General features: G+C 39.9%; 1 protein-coding gene and 1 long non-coding RNA gene across 5 annotated transcripts in view; both read left to right on the top strand.

Moving 5' to 3' along the window:
• GRAMD2B (GRAM domain containing 2B) overlaps positions 1 to 17,993 on the top strand; it is a 55,729-nt gene that overhangs the window by 33,144 nt on the left and 4,592 nt on the right. For 3 of the 4 annotated variants that reach the window (XM_081930690.1, XM_081930693.1, XM_081930691.1), the window contains 10 exons: positions 7,810 to 7,932; positions 9,328 to 9,415; positions 10,164 to 10,230; positions 10,657 to 10,760; positions 11,318 to 11,413; positions 12,708 to 12,779; positions 12,868 to 12,948; positions 14,422 to 14,533; positions 15,789 to 15,911; positions 17,053 to 17,143. In XM_081930690.1, the coding sequence (XP_081786816.1) occupies positions 7,810 to 7,932; positions 9,328 to 9,415; positions 10,164 to 10,230; positions 10,657 to 10,760; positions 11,318 to 11,413; positions 12,708 to 12,779; positions 12,868 to 12,948; positions 14,422 to 14,533; positions 15,789 to 15,911; positions 17,053 to 17,143 (957 nt within the window). The remainder of the gene's footprint in view (positions 1 to 7,809; positions 7,933 to 9,327; positions 9,416 to 10,163; positions 10,231 to 10,656; positions 10,761 to 11,317; positions 11,414 to 12,707; positions 12,780 to 12,867; positions 12,949 to 14,421; positions 14,534 to 15,788; positions 15,912 to 17,052; positions 17,144 to 17,993) is intronic. The other variant, XM_081930692.1, reaches the window with a different exon arrangement.
• LOC309380736 lies at positions 11,422 to 12,701 on the top strand. The gene is made up of 3 exons (XR_014173092.1): positions 11,422 to 12,020; positions 12,051 to 12,084; positions 12,343 to 12,701. It is a non-coding gene; the product is annotated as an uncharacterized lncRNA (long non-coding RNA).

The raw sequence follows: 17,993 nt of genomic DNA, 5'->3' as shown, positions 1-17,993 counted from the left end.
CATGTAGGACTTTTGTGCGCAGCAGGTGGTGTGGAGTTGTGATTATAGCCTTGCACATGCATTGTAGCGCTGTTGCTTCTCCCCAATTTTGCATGCTGAGTGCAAAGGTCTGAACGGAATCTTTCATGAGAGCAACTGTTTGCCTAGAGGGCATCCATTGGAAGCAGCTGGGTATGTCACTCACTTGGAGTCCCTATTCACAAGCAGATGCTTGTGCAAAGGTTTTCAGATCTCCATGCTCAACATGCAAAGGTTGCAAGTGGGGCCAGGAGTACACATGAGTAAATGCATGAATAGTGCCTTCCCGGGTCAAGAATTAAGAGGTACTCCTGCTCCTTAATTACTATGTGTCTATAATGTGGTTAATGTGCTGTGCATCTAATGAGCAGCTGCCCACTTAATTCTTGAAACCACTTCCACAAAACCAATCTCTTAAATTGTTATGTGTTTCCTTCAGGTTGTTTCATCTTCTCCTTTCCTACAGAGAGAGGGCATGCTAAATTGTTGTACATGTTTCAAAGGATCAGCTTGTATAATGGATACTGAATTTGGCTCTGACATTGTCACACAAATAAAAGGGTCACTTCCTGTATTCCATCTTGCAAACAAACGAATTCTTGTTCATCTACAGTACCGGATGAGTTACAGCGGAGAAACAAAAATAAATTTCAGTAGAAATTTGAACATGTATACTACAGAGACCAATGTAACAGTCCAGCAGCATAAACAAAAATAACACTATGACAGTTGGGGTTCCCATCCCCATGTTGAAAGCCCTATATGCAAGTAAGACAGCTCCCTGAAGACTAACACTGATCACGTATTGGTTGGGGAATGAGCCCAGCTGATACAGCAGCATCAAAGGGGTGGGACTCCCCGCATAAATTCCCACTGGCCCCTTTGCACTTTTCAGTCTGAATGCCTGAAAAGGGATATAGTCGGACCTATTGTGAGCCATGGTATAATACCAGAAATGTGGAAAATATAATTTAAGAATCACAAGAGAAACTTTTCTTTCAAGATTTGTAATATTGAATGGGATTGGATCAGTATTAGAAATTAGCCAGGTGTGAGGCTCATTTTGTGACTGGCACAGGTCCAGTTGCAACTGTGTAGAGATTTCTGAGTGCCAGGTTGGAGACTGGGGAAAGCAAAATGTCACTTAGAGAAGGATCTGAAATATTTTCCTTGAGGCAGGAATTTGTTTTATTCTGGATTGTTTTGTTTGATGTTTTAATGTGTTGTAAACGGCTTTGAGATTCGTTCTTTAAAATATAAAGTCATACAAATGATAACGACAACAACAACCAATAATTTCCATCGGGTGGGCGGGAACAGGCGCATAGACATTCCATTGCGGTGACCGTAACCTAGGTTTAAGGTGCCATTTAGTGTTTAGCTTATATATCTTGAGTTTCTAACACTGGATTGAATCACGGTGCTTGTGTTGTAAGTCTGTACTAGGAACTCCAAATGATACACTGACAGTGGCATGGATTTTACATTGGATCTTCCCTAAGAAAAAGGAGGGAAAGCAACAGGTTTGAGGAGGGCTTCAATGAATGAATGGACGCCTCACTCTGAGGATAGGGTCCTTCCTCAGAGTGAGGCATTATTGGTGAAGTGGCCATGGAGACCACATCTGCCACCACTAGTTTCCCATGACCGTGTCAAATGCATCTTGAAATTTAAGTTTGAACCAAGATTTGCCACCCTCACAACGTAGAAGTGGATCCAGGAATCTTCACAGCCACTATCCCCACAATGCTTTGCTCTGAGAAAGGAAGCTTTCCTCAGAGTGAGGCATAGTGGTTCAGGCGAGCCCTGTTAGAGTGCTGGTGAGGCACTTCCTTGTGGGTGACAGTGGCTATAGTAGCCAGTGGGGAGGCAGCCAGCTATGGTGATGGTGGCAGTGACAGGCAGCCCCATCTGTGTAGGATGGGAATGCAGCCTGCCAGTCTTCTCATTTGCTACCTGAACCATGAGTCTACTTCATTATAGTTTGGATAACTATTTTTAAAAATCCATAAATTTTGGATTGTGGGCAAATTTCACTGAAATCTTAACTTTGAAGAAAGCTTTGTAGTTTGTTGCCTCCTGTAAATGTATATTGATGTCCTTTTTTGAATAGTCCTCCTTTTATTCACACATCAGATTATTCGTATGCTTTTCAGGTTTCTTAATATAAAAGAGATTTTATAGTTCCTGATGCTTTTCTAAAATTAAAGAGTTAGTGAGTTGTTAATTTCATATCCTTGATTAAAAAACTGGTAAATTTTGGTGAACACATCTTCATTGTAGGCATGTTTCCACCAAGAAGTATATCTGCAACATACATATTGTATTAGGATGTGAAAGGCTAGTCTTTCATTATAGATTGGCCGTCAACAGTGGCATGTAAGTCTTTGGAAATAGTTGACAGTTATATCCTGGAGCAAGATTTACCCATGATGAATCAATTTCCTCTTTTTACAAAATACTTCATTATTTGGTATGAGTTATAAATTTCACTTCCTGTTTAGATAATTTTGTGGGTTGTTGTTTTTTTTAATTGCTCACATAGATTGCTGTTTCAAAAGCTTTTGTAATCCTGGCATTAATGTTACTCTGTAAGTGAAGAAATATCTTCCCATTCTTGGATGAGCTAATTATTCAGTCATCATTTTAAATTATGATAGTTATCTGTGAGTTAATATGTGCAGCTTCACACATACAGCTGCTGGACAAATAGGTGCCTATCCTACAAGGTATTTAATGAAGGTTAAGAGCAAGTTGCCTCATATGCAGAGCAATAAGATTAATTTATACAGGGGTTATATTTAAAAACAAAACATTAGTGTATTTTGTTTACCCCCAATTCTGGATGAAGATTACATTTCATGAAGCAGGGGCATTCTTTGAGCTATCAGGGTTTCAGGAATGGATTTCCAACTTATTCTTGTATTTTTAGGGACACCCCCTATTTTATTTACCAATTTAAATGCCATGTCAGGCATGAATTTATAGTACAAAAGGCAGAAAAGAGATTCCAAAGAGCTAAAGAGCCTTCAGCGTACATGTGCATAAACCAGGGGGTGGAGGGGTGTGTGTCCTCTTCCTCTTCTGCATGATTTTCTGCATGATTAATCCAGCATGTTTTACAATCCACACATTATCGGCTAGGTTCCACTGTGAAAAACAGCATGCCTCTTTGTGGAGAAGGTCAACCAGGTCTAAATCAAGCTGTTTTGACTTAATGGAATCAAGGACAGGATGCAAATGCAAATTTTCTTGTCTCTTTTCAATGAGAATTGCTGGGATTTGCACCGCAGGTTTGAATAACAAATTAAGGGTTACATGTCTGTATCTTTTCCATTGGATCTTAATTCTTGCACAGGGGTACACCTGCCTGTCCCCATCTGTAAGTTATGATATGCTGCTTCCAGCACAGTTTTTAGAGAAAGAGGTGCCAGAAGCACCATGAGTGCCTCCCTTGTTCTCTTATAATGGCAATGAGGTGTCGGAACTGAGTTCCAGTGAGTTCCTACTAAAAAATGCCCTGGCTGCTTCCAGTATTGTTGACTAGACTGTACAAAGATATTCTTCAAAAAAATTCTTAATCCTGATATCGACTGATTAGGTGGTGTTAGCTAGCTGCTAGCAGAAGGCCAAGGAAATTTCATGGAGAGAATCCATGGGTGGGAGGAAGGGCCTTCCCCTTCAAGATTCTGTCCTCAACCTTGCTCATCCCTTTTCCTTCATTGCTTGCTCTTTACTCCATCCCTTCCCCTAAGCAACTTAAGGCTGCTACAAAGGAGCAGGGATGGAGAACCTCTCACCCCAAGTCACAGGCCTCACTGGTCTTGCTTCACACCCTCCTGGCCTGGAATGCATCACTGAACTCTGATAATGACTCTTGCTTCCCTGGATGGAGGATAGAGAGGTGTGTGTAGAAACTAGTTCACTGCACAGGGGTAAAATTTAAATCCATTGCTCCACCCACTTTTATTTCTTGCACCACCCACCATGTGTATGTGCCTCTGAGAAGGGAATAGAGTTCCTTTTAATATGCACTTTTAAGCTGCTTGCATTCCCATTTAAGTAGCGACATCCACATGACATCACCCTCAAACAGCCCGTCCCTTTGGTTTTCCCTTGTAAATTCAGATTTCCCTATTCCAGCGGTACATTTTGAAAAATATATCCAAACTGCTTTTCCGACAGTGGATGCATTGCCTTGATTCCCCCCCAATTCCTGGATGTGTGCCATTCCTGGGCAGACACAATTTTTCATCTGATTCTTATGTTCATGCCCTGGTTGTGCAAAACTAACACATTCAAATGAACAGATTGTGAGGTGCAGACAAAGACAAAAGGGAATAGCTGCTGGTCTGGACAGGATCAAGCAGGTTTGATCTTCAACTTCAATTTGACTAATAAGGTCAAATTCAAAGGGAGAAAATGTGGATTCCAGCAAGTGTACACAAACCCTTAAGCAGCAACATCCTAGGCTTTGCGCCATGACATCCAGTAGATTCTATTCAGTGACTTCATTGCTTCTGCATCACTATGCATCAGCAGAAAAAGTAAGAGATAGGTCAAAGGTGGGTGATAGCCTGCAGCACTCTCAAGCCAGTTCAAAGATAGGTGTGGAAGGCAAAGCATTTTCAATGTAATTCTGGTTGTTTTACCAGAAGCCATAACTTCCTTTGTCCCATCTATCATGTCATCTCTTCCAAACGTGAAGTGGATCAAGCAGATTCTTTATATATAGGAGCCAACCCCCTAGCCTTGGTAACTACTTGTCTGCAGACTTTTTAGTTACAGTGGTACCTCAGGTACGTATTTCGTTCCGGAGGTCCGTTCTTAACCTGAAGACCACTTTAGCTAATGGGGCCTCCTGCTGCTGCCACGCTTCCGGAGCACGATTTCTATTCTCATCCTGTTCTCATCCTGAAAGTTCTTAACCTGAGGTACTATCTCTAGGTTAGAGGAGTCTGTAACCTGAAGCGTATGTAACCCGAGGTACCACTGTACTAATTCCAACAAGTGGTACATTTACAGCCTTATATCACCTAATCATCCTGAAGCTGCAAAAATAATTCCTAAATATGAACTTCTATTCATATGGGAAACAAACAAAAACTTCTTAATACATAAAATATTTTTTTAAAAAACTGTTATTGAAGTTGAAGCATTCTCTTAAAGTTGAGGCATTCTTTTTCACAGTGCATATCTTAAAATTACAATACGTTTCCTGTGATTTTTCACGTTCCCTTCTGTTGCATTACAAGCATCAAGCAAAAATCAAAATCTCAGTTCTGCTTTCTCATAATGCTTATGAAAATTATTATCACAAAGTTCAGTTGAAGTCCCTGAAGAAGAAGCTACTCTGCAGCCCTTCAAAATAAAATAAATTTTTTTTATGACTGCAGTATAACTAAGTAGCTCCAACCCATTAGGAAGGTCTCTAAAAAGCACAAACAAATTGGATGTGATTGGGGCCATCATGTTTTTAAATATTTAATTTTGTACATTTATGTCCCATCTTTGGGGCCACATACATGGCATTCCTAGATGTCTCCCATCAGGATTACTGTGCTAGCCTGTCCTCCATTGCTGTATTTATTTTTTAAGACATTTTTATCCTGTTTTCCAGTTATAAAATCAAATTGTAGCAGCTTGCAATAAAAATTTAAATCTCAAGATTTCAAAAAACAAAAACAAACACCCAAGCCTAACAATACAACAAACATGCCACAAATATGATTGACTCTCAGTGCAATCCTTTGTGCAGTTACAAAGTAATCCCATTAAATTCAATATGGGGCCTTCTTTTGAATGAGTAAGAAGACTAATTTTATTCACCTTAGAAAACATACTGTTTGAAGCAATGGCAATCATATTGTCTAGTGAGAATGAAGATATTCAGTTTTGACATTGTGCCATTTGCAACTTGGGTTACGAATCCCACAGCTGAAAGACCGTCTGCCAGTGGAACTGTTAAAGCTTTTCTATCTCAAGAGATCTGAAAGGGGAAAGAGAAAATGTAAAGAAGCTGCTTTTCAGTGACAGTTCTCATTCTGAACTGTTGGTTGTTTTGTTCCTAGAGAATGAGAAACACTGAATCAATTTCTATTGGTAAAAAAGGATGCGAGCTGTCAAGTTACAGAGGACAACACTCTATCATTTTTCATTGTCATTGAGTGCAAGTATGATGAATTCTTGAGCTTCAGCTCTTTTGTTGAAGGGAACTTGACTCTGTACCTGAATGAAAATGTTAGGGAGGAAGAGACGAATGGGTTGGTTGGTTTTTTTGTCCCTGTTGGTTGAAATGACTACCCTGACTGTGAAAAGAGTGACCATTTGAAAGCTGTAAGTAAGCAGAACCTGCCAAAGTTCATTTAATCATAACAGAAAAATTTAACATGCTCCATTTTACCATGTCTCTTTACCTGTCACTAAAGCAGAATTATTCAAGCTTGGTCCCCAGATATTGTTGAACTACAGTCTCCATCAACACCAGCCAGTTTAGCCAGTGATCAGAGATGATGGGAGTTATAGTTCTAACAACATTTGAGGACCCAAAGTTGAAGAGGGCTGTACTTAAGGATGCATTCCTGAGAATGCTTTTTGGAAGTAAGTTCCACTGAAAGCAGTGAGGCTTCCGTGTAAATAAAAGCATTAGCACTGAGCACATTGCATATCCCAAGCTTTTTGCTGCCTTAACTGCACTTCAGTCTGGATCTGCTCCTTCCCTCCTTCAAATTAGTAAAGTGATTATATGCTGCAGACAACCTTTATAGGCTGCAGACTTAGTGAGGCGGCTATCTCTTCTCTGATCTTTGCTGGGAATTGCAACCTGCAGCTCATGTTGCTTGGGACAGATACAATATTTGTTCACTACGCTAGCAAAACAAAGCCATCTTATTTCAACACACCCAGTACCTTGCTTTATTTGTCTTTCCACAAGTCATTTTACCTTCTATCCTGCTTGTACTGGCAATATTCACACACAACAAACTCCAGAATGTTTTCTTTACACATATACAGACGTTGGTCTTTCTGCTATTATAGCACACTGTGACTTCTAAGGCTATTGTTTTAGCACTTGTCCTGCCAAGGTGGCACCATGGGGCGGGGGGGGGGGGGTGATAGATGAAAGCAGGAATTGGTGTCTGAGTTCTGCAGCAGGAGGGGGCACTATTTAGTTTTTGCTTCAGGCAGCAAAATGTCTTGCGCTGGCCTTGTTTATTCCTGTTGTTTTGTCTTACATCCAAGAACAACTGTTGTCTTCAGTGCAGCAGCAGACAAAAAATCTTCCTACTGCACGTTTCCCAAGAATAAGCATATTTATATTTCACAATGATGGCCCCATTCCACGTTTCTTTTTGAACATCCCATTGATTTCAACTGGATTATGCCCAACTAAAATATGATTAGGTCTGCAGTATTAGATAACATTGATATTTTAGATTATATAAATATTTAAAAGTGCTTCGGATCATAGAACCAGAGTAGATCAAAGGTGGCAGGAGCAAATCTCCACAGTGATAAGCAGCAGTGCAAAGTTCCAGCTAGCAACAAGAGAACTGAACTAGCTGGTGTGTACATACTGCAGTTGGTATAATAATGTTACATTTGTTATGAAAGCATGGTGCAAAATCCCAACTAGATAAACAGGCAGGCAGGTGCACAATTTCAGTATTAGATTTTAGGGTGATGGGTTGGGATTTGCTTTGTTTATTAAATTTTGCTTTTAAAATGTAGAACGCTTGGAATTTAAGGAATTATGCAGTGGCACTGATAATAAACGTCATTTTCCTGCAGTTCAGAAAGTGAAAATGGGACAGAAGAAAAAAAGAAGAGTGGGAAACCATATCCTGGGCTGTCACAGACATCACCAAGTGATCTTGAATGTTTTGAAGACCAGAAGAAGGTTATAACTTCACGGTAATAAAGAATCCAAATATACAAACTTTACAGTAGTGTAACTCTTCCAAAGAAAGCTGTTAAACACACAGTTCAAGAGGATGTTGCTTTTGCAGTCCCATTTGGACCACAGCCAATGTGGTGTGGGGTTCAGGAGAGTTTGAAAGGCTGGTCCAGATGGCCACCTGATCCAGACTCTGGCCACTGGTTACCTGTCCCTGCTACAAACTGTAGTAAATAGAGATGAGTGGAGGGTCCCTAACTAACCACAGACACATCCCATTCCTCTCAGTTATTAAACATCTGGTTTTAATTCTCTTGAACACATAAACAAACCTGAAATTGATATCATATGAGTAACCAGTGAGTCTCAATCTATAAATAATCTTCAGCTTCTCACTTAATTCTGCAAAGTCATAGTTTAGTAATTAGAAACAAGGGTAATAATGCCATACAAATCTGGAAATAGGATTTGGTGTTTTGCCAGTTGGTTAGATAGATATTCATGTTCTGGGTTCTTAACATAAGATCTCACTGGCTGATAGCTCTTCAGTTTGTTCTAGCATAAGCTGGCCCAAAATTCTATACTGCACCTATGTAATAATATATGTGTGTCATTACCATGCTCATCTTTCTGTACATCCATTTTGCATATACATTTCACAGTATTGTCATCAGCATAGTTTTTGTAAATGCATTCCTCCCTGCCCAGTTTCTATTTCCTTCCTTCTTCTCTACATGCAGCTACACTCATCCTCAATCTGCTCCCTGATGGAAAAACCTCCATTATGGATGGAGCAACTAGCTTTCTTCTCCCCTCCCCCAGATGAGATAAATACCAGGGCAGAACTAAACCTATTCCTATGCATCATTAATGGCAGTAAGGGACCATTATCCGTTAATTAGGGCTCTGGGTTTGAATTCATTTGAGCTCATATGATGAATGTTGCCTGTGTAAAGGAGGAGTCTTCAGTCATAGGCTTGGCATGACCTGGTGTCCAGTCTCCCCAGCACACCATAGGCCACATTGTACTTCAGTGATGGTTTCCTTAAAATGTGTAATTTACATGCATGGTTCTTGTGAACTTCAAAATAAGCATATTGGCTCCAGATCTACCTACTATTTCTCTGGATTTATTTATTTTTAAAGTGTTGTGAACACGGGTATCAAAAGTGAGCTGATTATGTAAAAGAACACTCCCTGAGACCTTTAAGGGTAAGGTGTTGTTGGACTCCATTCTTATCAGCTCCAGCCAGCATGGCCACTGGTTAAGAATGATAACTGTTGTCCAACAACATCTAGAGGGCCACAGGCTCCCCATCCCTGCTGCAGAAATGCCTGTGAGCTTTTAAAAAAAGAGAAACCTCATTTTGAAAACAATGTTATAAACAGCATGGGATGTTGCCTTCCTCTAGGTCGAAGACAATAGTGGATAATACCTTCTTGGCAACAGATGGCAAGAACGTCTCAAAGCCCGAAAGGAAGAAGAGTGCCTCAAATCAGGTACTGGAGAGAATCTACTTGTTTGGGATCCAGACCCTGCAGTCATGCCTCTACAAGAGGTCCGGAGGGTGGCAACACAAGTGGGCCTTTTCTGTGGTGGCTCCGTTTGTGGAATGCTCTCCTCAAGGAAGCTCACCTGGCACCATCATTACATATCTTTAATTGCCAGGCGAAAGTGTTTCCCTATAACCAGACCTTTGGCTGATTAAACATTCTTGTATGGGCTTTTGAATGTGTTTGGGGGCTTGGTTTGTTTTTGTTTTACAATGTATTTTGTATTCTCATTTTATATTTTTATGTTGTGAACTGCCCTGTGATCTTCTGATGAAGAGCAGTATTAATTTTTATTTTTAATAAATTCCCACTTTAGGCAAAGTGTATTGCATGTTTAAGTTGGCTGTATTATTGTGCCAAACTACAACGATGACCTCGAGTATTTTTGGACCTTGTGCAAAGTATCAAAATAATTCTCCCTCAGACATAATAGTGGCATTTTGGGCCTCTGACCCAATCTGTTTCCACTGCCACTGTTAGCCATTGCCTGGGACTTTGTTCCCTTCCAATAATATTAGGCCCTCAAACTGTACCTCTGTTCCTGAATAGCATAATATAACCCTAGTTCCTGCATCTTCTGCAGAAAAGAGACTTACAGTTAGTTGCTTAATGCAAAGATAGACATCAGCTGGTATATACAGTAATGTTTATGCAGCAATAACCAAAATGTATCCATTTGTTTCCTCAACTTTAGTTTAAGGCAAATGCTCACTTTCACAAGCTGTTTCTGGATGTCCCAATTGACGAACCCTTGAGAAAAAGTAAGTTGAATGCTATATTTTTTCCTGTTTTGTTACATTGAATTTTCTGTAACACTAACCCTTTGGCATGCTTCAAAGTTTTTGCAAGGAATTCTATTACTAGCTAAAATATTAGTGAGAGATTTCTGACCATTGACACGTGAATTTGGATGTTTAGTTTTTGATAGTCTCTTCTAGTTCATAGCCAAGATGTTTTCTTTCCTAAATATAATTCAACGACTATCTTGTATTGAGTAGCTTTCTCCTAAAAGATCAGAGTTCAGCTACAAGAGATTTAGGATATGATCTAAAACTATTTGACTTTTTCAGAGTGATTCCCCCTCCATGAATAACAGCATTTACATTTCATAGATGGTATTTAATACATTGCTTACAGCATTGCACAAGTGCAGCTGTTAGATAATATTGTACTTGTGACCCTTTCAGATTTTACCTGTGCATTACAAAAAGAAATCTTGTACCAAGGGAAGCTATTCATATCAGAGAACTGGATTTGCTTCCATTCTAAGGTCTTTGGCAAAGACACTAAGGTAAACGAAGTCAAGTGTTATGATGCATTGGACTTAATTATTCTTGCCTAATTCTTTTTTTAATATGGTTGGGGGTGATGATATAAATGTTAATGGAAACAATGGGACACTTGTAGATTTAGAAAATTAAAAATGATCCAGTGGTTTCAACTCCACAACCCTGGGTAAAATAATGTTGAATTTATTAATAGAAGTGACTATATCAATTGTTAATGCAGCATTAGGTCTACAAAAAGAACCACAAATCACCTGGTGGTGGTAACATAATTTGACTAGTCTTCTCAGTTCAAGATGTTTCTCTCTGGAGAAGCTGAGTTAAGGAAGCAGCATACTGCTTCCCTTCTAAGCAAGGGTTTAATTGGAGATGGAGCAGGGTGTGACTTGCATGTTTAGTTGTATATCTCAAAGTATCTCAGGAAGCAGATGTCAGCTGCTTTGTGACAGGTCTATGCAAGAATCAGCTTTCTCACAATGGGTTATTTCTCAGTAACCATAAAAGCTACTGGAGCCAAGTTGCCTTCTTTATACTCTTAATAACTGATACAATCTCATTTCAGATTAGTATACCTGTGTTGTCAGTGACACTGATAAAGAAAACTAAGACCGCCCTTCTAGTGCCAAATGCCCTGGTTATAACAACAGTCTCTGATAGGGTAAGTGCACATTTTGGGAGAAGCTTCTTAGCACCTTTTAATTCCCCATTTTGTTTCGTTTTTCCTCCCCTTTCCTTGTCCTTTTCCATTAGCTGTTGGTCTTGTTAATTGGCTGTCCTGGTTTTATTGAAGGTTAAATTTTTACTTATTTTTTTATTTATTATCACTTTGCATTTATACAGAAAAGAAAAGCAAGATCTAACTTGGACTCAAATAAAATAAACACACGGCTTGCTCTTCATCCCCTCATGTTTTTACCCATCCTTAGCCCCAGTTACTGGAAACATCAGGGAGCAGTTGCCAAGAAAATATCTGGAACTTATAACACAAAAGAAGTGTTTTCACCAAGCGAAAATGTTCCTCTTTACCTAGGCCTTCAGCTGATTGACATCTGTTACCCTTTAAAAGTGTGGTGTGGGGGGGGTATTGAGTTGCTTTTATTATGTATTTTCTGTTTTTTATATTGTGATTATGTTGTGAACCACCCTGAGATCTACGGATATAGTGCAGTGTACAAATTTAATAAATAATAAAATTAAAAATACCCTGAACCAACGTTGTGGAAAGAGTAACACTCCCCCTGTGATGCAGAGATCTACAACTGGTGGTCCCTCGGCAAAATCCAGCCACTCAAGAGCCATTCTCTGCAGTTGTCTAACCAAGATACAGTGGTGCCTCGCAAGACGAAATTAATCCGTTCCGCAAGTCTCTTCGTCTTGTGGTTTTTTCATCTTGCGAAGCACTGCTATTAGCGGATATTAGCAGCTTTAAGAAAAAGGAAACAAACTCGCAAGAACTCGCAAGACGTTTCGTCTTGCGAAGCAAGCCCATAGGGAAAATCTAGCGAAGCGATGCAAAAAACGAAAAACCCTTTCGTCTTGCACGTTTTTCGTTTTGAGAGGCATTCGTCTTGCAGGGCACCACTGTAGTTTTCGAGCTATGTGGTATGGTGGTGGCTGGGGCCCTCAGGAATGCAAGCATGTCAACTGAATCAGTGGTAATAGAGATACAGGCCTATTTTGCCCCTCCACGTATGTCTAGGAAAACTAGCTGTTGGGCAGGCTTATCTGAGTGTGACCATAGGATTGAGATATGCTAGTAGAGGTCAGCTTGTAAGGGGAACTCAATACGGACAGCATCAGTGTTGGATACAGATAATCAAGGCAGATGATAAAAAGTAGCTTGCCATGTTGGATGACACACAATGCCTTTTATGTGTGTTTGTTCTTAGCTAAAGCAAGCTATGGCAGTCTCCCCAAATGCTGAATAATAATTTTGGTGGTTTTCTTTTCAGTACATGTTCGTGTCCTTTCTGTCCAGAGACACTGCTTACAAACTATTAAAATCAGTTTGTCAACATCTAGAGGTGAGTGAAAACCTTTTTCAGGTGTGTCTCTGTGTGTTCTCAGTATTAGTAGTTGATCAAATGGTGTCATTTCAAAATGTGTTTTCAGGATGTTAGTGTTGGCAACAGTCCCAGTCTTCCTTCTCCAGAAAATAGCTTCCGGGCAAATCGCCCGACAACTTTACCACTGGTAAGTTTTGTTTTTTAATAAAATTAAAAGCAAAGAACTGATGAGGAACAATATGGAATGGCTATGAGCCAATATAATTTTCAGTAATAAGATTTTTGTTTTGAGATAGTATTGGAGGCTTTGTAAGAAATTCCTTGCTCCAATTCTGGTATGGACTAGCCTTTGCCAACCTGCTGTTCTTCAGACATTTCAGACTACAACTCTCATCAATCCCAGCCAGAACATGCTGGCTGGGGCTGATGGGAATTGTAGTCAGAAACATCTGGAGGGCAGTGAGCTGACAAAGGCATTAATGGACCATTTCATGCATGATGCACACCTGCATGTACATGCTGAACTTGATATTAAGAATGTTGAAGACTTGATGTCTTTATGATTACTGAAAGCTCACTGCAATCAAATGCTTCACTAATTGCTTACTTGTAAAGCTCCCTGGTCAGCCTCTGGCAAGTCACTAGAGCTCTATTCCAACATTCATCATGAGTAACTTGTACAGAGATTTGAAAAGAGAAGCTTCCACATGAACAGCTGTTCATGCATAGGCTTCCACATGATTGATACCAGTCCACAGTCTTGATTGCGTGGACAAGTAGATGCTCACAGAGACTTCCCCTTTCAGATGTCATTGTGAGCATGTGGACATCAAAGATACATCCTTTTTCATGAATTCAATGTGGCGTATCAAATGTAGATGCATTTTCCCCTTAAATGAGCTAATCAGTGTTTTATATATTTGAGTAAGGTGGATCACACTTTTTAAAAATCTAGTTCTGCCCTTTTCCCAGGCAAACCAGATTTTAAGCTTGAGGTTTACATGAATATCTTCAGATATAAAAGCAATAATTATTCAGAATTTTCAGTCTCCATATAAATTGAGCAGAAAGCTATCATAGATCTCTCAGCGTGGCCTGGTTCTCAAGACATAGGCTTCCAGGACCACACAAAAATGTGGGTTCCTGGAGAAGAGCTTGCAGCCACTTTCCCCCTCCCCCGTCCTTGTTTTAATTCTATGATGCCCTGAAATAAGCCCAGGTGTGGCTTAATGGGTCATCTGAACCCAGGCTTGTGGTTGGTGAAAGAGAACTTAACAAAGAGCCCTAGTTTGGACAACAAGCTAAGCCAATTGTAGGAGAATTGTACCTTCTGGTACATTTGTACAAAGATGTTAAATAACATCTGGTGAAGCTCTGGAATCCTTTCCAACTGTATTCCAAGAGTTTCAGGTGAATTAAGTTATTTGAAAACTAGATTAGATTGAGAGAGCTTGACTTGACGGATCAAAATCTTTATGGAACTGCAACCTAAGTTTTCTATTTTCTACTGTGCCACATTGCTTTAGATATGCTTAATATTTGTTACTATTGTGATGTTATTGATCCATATTACTGAAAGTGACATTTGGGGGTGGTGGCTGCAGAATATTGAACAGACCGTTAATTCTTAACTAACATTTCTGGTGCATCTTTTCTTCAGGATTTCAATGAAGATTTTTCTGAATTGGATGGCATCATCCAACAGCGCAGACAAGAGATGGAAGAATCCAGCAGCACTGGTTCTCAAACTCCAGAACTGGAAGCCTTTCAAGGTTTGAATAATAAACTGTTTCTTTACTATCCAGAAGCAGAAACTGCAGCCTTTTATCTAGGAATTTAGAGCACTTTCCCAGAGGCTACATACACTCTGTACATTTAAAGCTCATTACTTCCTCCAAAGAGTCCTGGGAACTGTGCTTTGTTCAGAGTGCTTGAAATTATAGCTCTGTGAGGGGTAAACTGCATTTCCCAGCTTCCTTTGGGAGATGCCATGTGCTTTAAATATGCTTTAAAAGTATGGTGTGCATGCAGCCAAAGAGTGGGAAATGTGGTTGTTGTTTATGTAGTACTTTTTAATGTGCAAAAAGCTTTAAATTCTTTATAGTGCTTTCAACACATATGTAAGACCTGTCCATATAAGGCCTGGTTTTTATTGTATGGAGGGGAGGGTCAGGCACAGTTTGACACATATTGGCACTTGTCCAAGAGAATTAATAGGTTAGTCCCAACATGCTCTGTGTAAAATCACACTGTGGATTGAAGTATTAGCTATTCAGTAGCACCAAGGGAACATAATTGTGTGAAGCCTCATCTTGAGGTTGCAAATTCATTTTTCAAGCACTTAGGCCAAATCAATGTCTTCTCAACATATTCATGCTGATCAGGAACGCTGGAAGTTTCTTTATACCATGTCAAACCATTGGTCCTTCTGGCGCAGAGTTGTCTACATAATAACTAGCAGTAGATCTCCAGATTTCTGCCAGGTCCTTTCCCAACATTGCACAGAGATACCAGGGATTGAACCTGGGATCATACAAAACATGTACACTACACTGAGCTACAGGCCACTTGTTGTCAGTGTTTTGATCAAACACCTTCATACTTTTAGAAGCCACCACCATCGGACATCTCCTCTCTTCCCACCCTCCACAAATGTGCAGTATCCAGGCAAACCATTTTTGCCTCTTGGAATCCTGTGCTAAAGTATTATGCAGACTACACTAAAATCTTAATCAATCTGGTTGTTAAGCATCTGATCCATGGTTCTGACAACCACAAAAATTATGGATGTAAGACACGTCCTACTGAAATGAGGCTAACTTCACAGTAATGTTTATGCACCTGCATTGCACTTTGTGGTGTTATGCAATGCCTTAAGTTGTTCACATCTCCCATTATCCCTGATAATTGGCCATGCTGGCTGGGAATGATGGGAATTGTCATCTGATAACATCTGGAGTACACCGCATTGGTTATCCCAATACTGCATGCATTTGTTTTTAGTTTGAAATGCTTGTTCTTCAACAGATTACCATGTTGTTGAGACCCAGACTCATCTGAAAACCTCCAGGGTGGAGTCAAAGGCTGTCCATACAGATGTTAAGGCTAAATATTTGTGTGATGATAAAATCAGGAATCTTCCAAGACATGGTAAATAGAGCAAATCCCCATTTGAAGCTGGTGTTGCGGGCTAGGCTGATAGATCCAGGCAGGGTTGGATTTCAGCAATTAAAAATGACCATAGGTTGAATCCAGAAATGGCCTTCTATATGTGGAAAGTATCTCCTGCTCACAGAGAGGCTCCCTATATTACACATTGTGCAGAACACTGGGAGTGAAAAGTGAAATTACTTCTGCAGGTGTTCTACTTGTGCAAGAACTTATGCAACCTCTTGCCCAAGCAGAAGCCAGAGAACTGCTACAGAATCTACCTCTGATAGCACTAACTCATATGAAAGTATTTGTCAAACAAAGCTAGCAGCTGCTTCTCTTCTGCTCACATTTTTGTGGATCCAGCTCACAGTGGCAAAAAAAAAAGAATGTATACAGACTTTCACAGTTTTATTTGATCTTAATTTTTGAGGCAAAATTTTGAAAAGATGCAGCACATGATCACATATGCAAACCTCCCGATAGAATGTGACATACAAAGCAGAAAGGTGAAAATCAGCATTTCGGTAGGGAGAATGCCTGTTGTGGGTAGGAAATAAGGAAGGAATGGGCAAAGACTGCACCCATAACTGGAAACTTCTCCCAGCTATGTGTTCCTTTGGTTTACAGCTGGAGTCTACTTATGACACCAGATCTTGCTCTGTGCAGGTTCCGCTTCATGTAGTACAATCATAGTCTTGCATATTTCTAGAATTCCTTTCTTTGCCCCATTGTTCTAAATAATATCCCATTCAGATCAACTTACAGTTTGGAATGCTATCTTACATATGGCTGAGAACATTAGCTCATCAGTCTATTAACCACATATTTAAGCTGTAGATTTTAATCAAGGCTTCCTTAGGTATAAAGGTGCCCAGTGCTGATGGCTTAACTCTAAACAATGTGCTCGGTTGATTTAGAGCATAATCATATTGCATAATAGACCAAGCCAGTTACCCTTCATTAAGTGGCCTCAGAGCATAACCTGAATTAACATATTGTAATATTTTTAATTAGTGAGGAAGAAACAACAACAACAGTCAACTTGCACCCTATAGTCATTTGGCAGTTGTTGTCTTATGGAGCGTGTCTGGTCGTATCATTTTCAGAGTCTTCAATAAATATTTTATTCTTCTCCTAGCTCCTCCTCCTAGAATCCTTGGAGTCCTTTACAGAGTGAATTACCAGAAGTTTTTGACTGTGAACCACATACTTATTCTCTATGCAATTCTGTAAGTATATATAACCCATTCCCCAAACTGCAAGGTTGCAAAAGCAAGACTCTGGGAAACTTTGCTGGCTTAAATCTGGGATGCTGGGCTCCCTGTGGCTAAATAAATGGCTTGCACATTCTCCCCCCCGCCCTTAGCTGCACACCAGTAAAGAATCTGAATATGTTCCACAGTACAAATTTCCATTGTGGAAAATGGAAGCAAAAAATGTGTGACCTTTATAAATTGCTCAAGAGTTGTGTTATATGGATAATAGGCTTATGCGATTTTCTAAAAGCATTTTGCCGGACTCCTGGAAGCTAACTGAAAGGAGATTGAGATATATTTTAAAAGACCATGGGTGAATTAAAACAGCCAACAACATTGCAAACCAGGTTGCAGATATGTAGGTTGGTGGAGCAGACAGCAGTAGAGCTTCACTGTATAAATTCTGCTGTATTCTGGGGTGATATCAGCTGGTTCCCTGGCTGCAGCAAGCAGTGGAGGGTTAAGCACCATTGCATCTTTTAAATAAGGCATAGCCACCTTGCTGCCCTCCTGATGTCATTGGACTACAACTCCCATCATTCTTGACCATTGGCTGGGCTCGCTAGAGCTGATGGGAGTTCTAGTCCAACATTATATTCTGAAGGACCCCACATTAGCCGCCACTCTTGTAAAGGGTGAAGATCTGGATGAGTTTATATTACCAAATGGAAAACACTTGAGAAAAAATACCTGCAATGTCAGTCTGAAAATCTTTTTGCACAATTGAGCTTTGCTGTCTGGAATTGAGGCACATCAGCTTAATAGGGTGGAAATTTAACTGTTAAATTCCTAATAATGTTACATGGCTAAATGAATGTAACAG

The sequence above is a fragment of the Podarcis melisellensis genome, assembly GCF_964234715.1.
Source record: "Podarcis melisellensis genome assembly, chromosome: 11".
NCBI classification, from domain to species: Eukaryota; Metazoa; Chordata; class Lepidosauria; order Squamata; family Lacertidae; genus Podarcis; species Podarcis melisellensis.
Note: the sequence above shows the minus strand (reverse complement) of the source record. Positions and strands in the feature narration are given on the sequence as shown.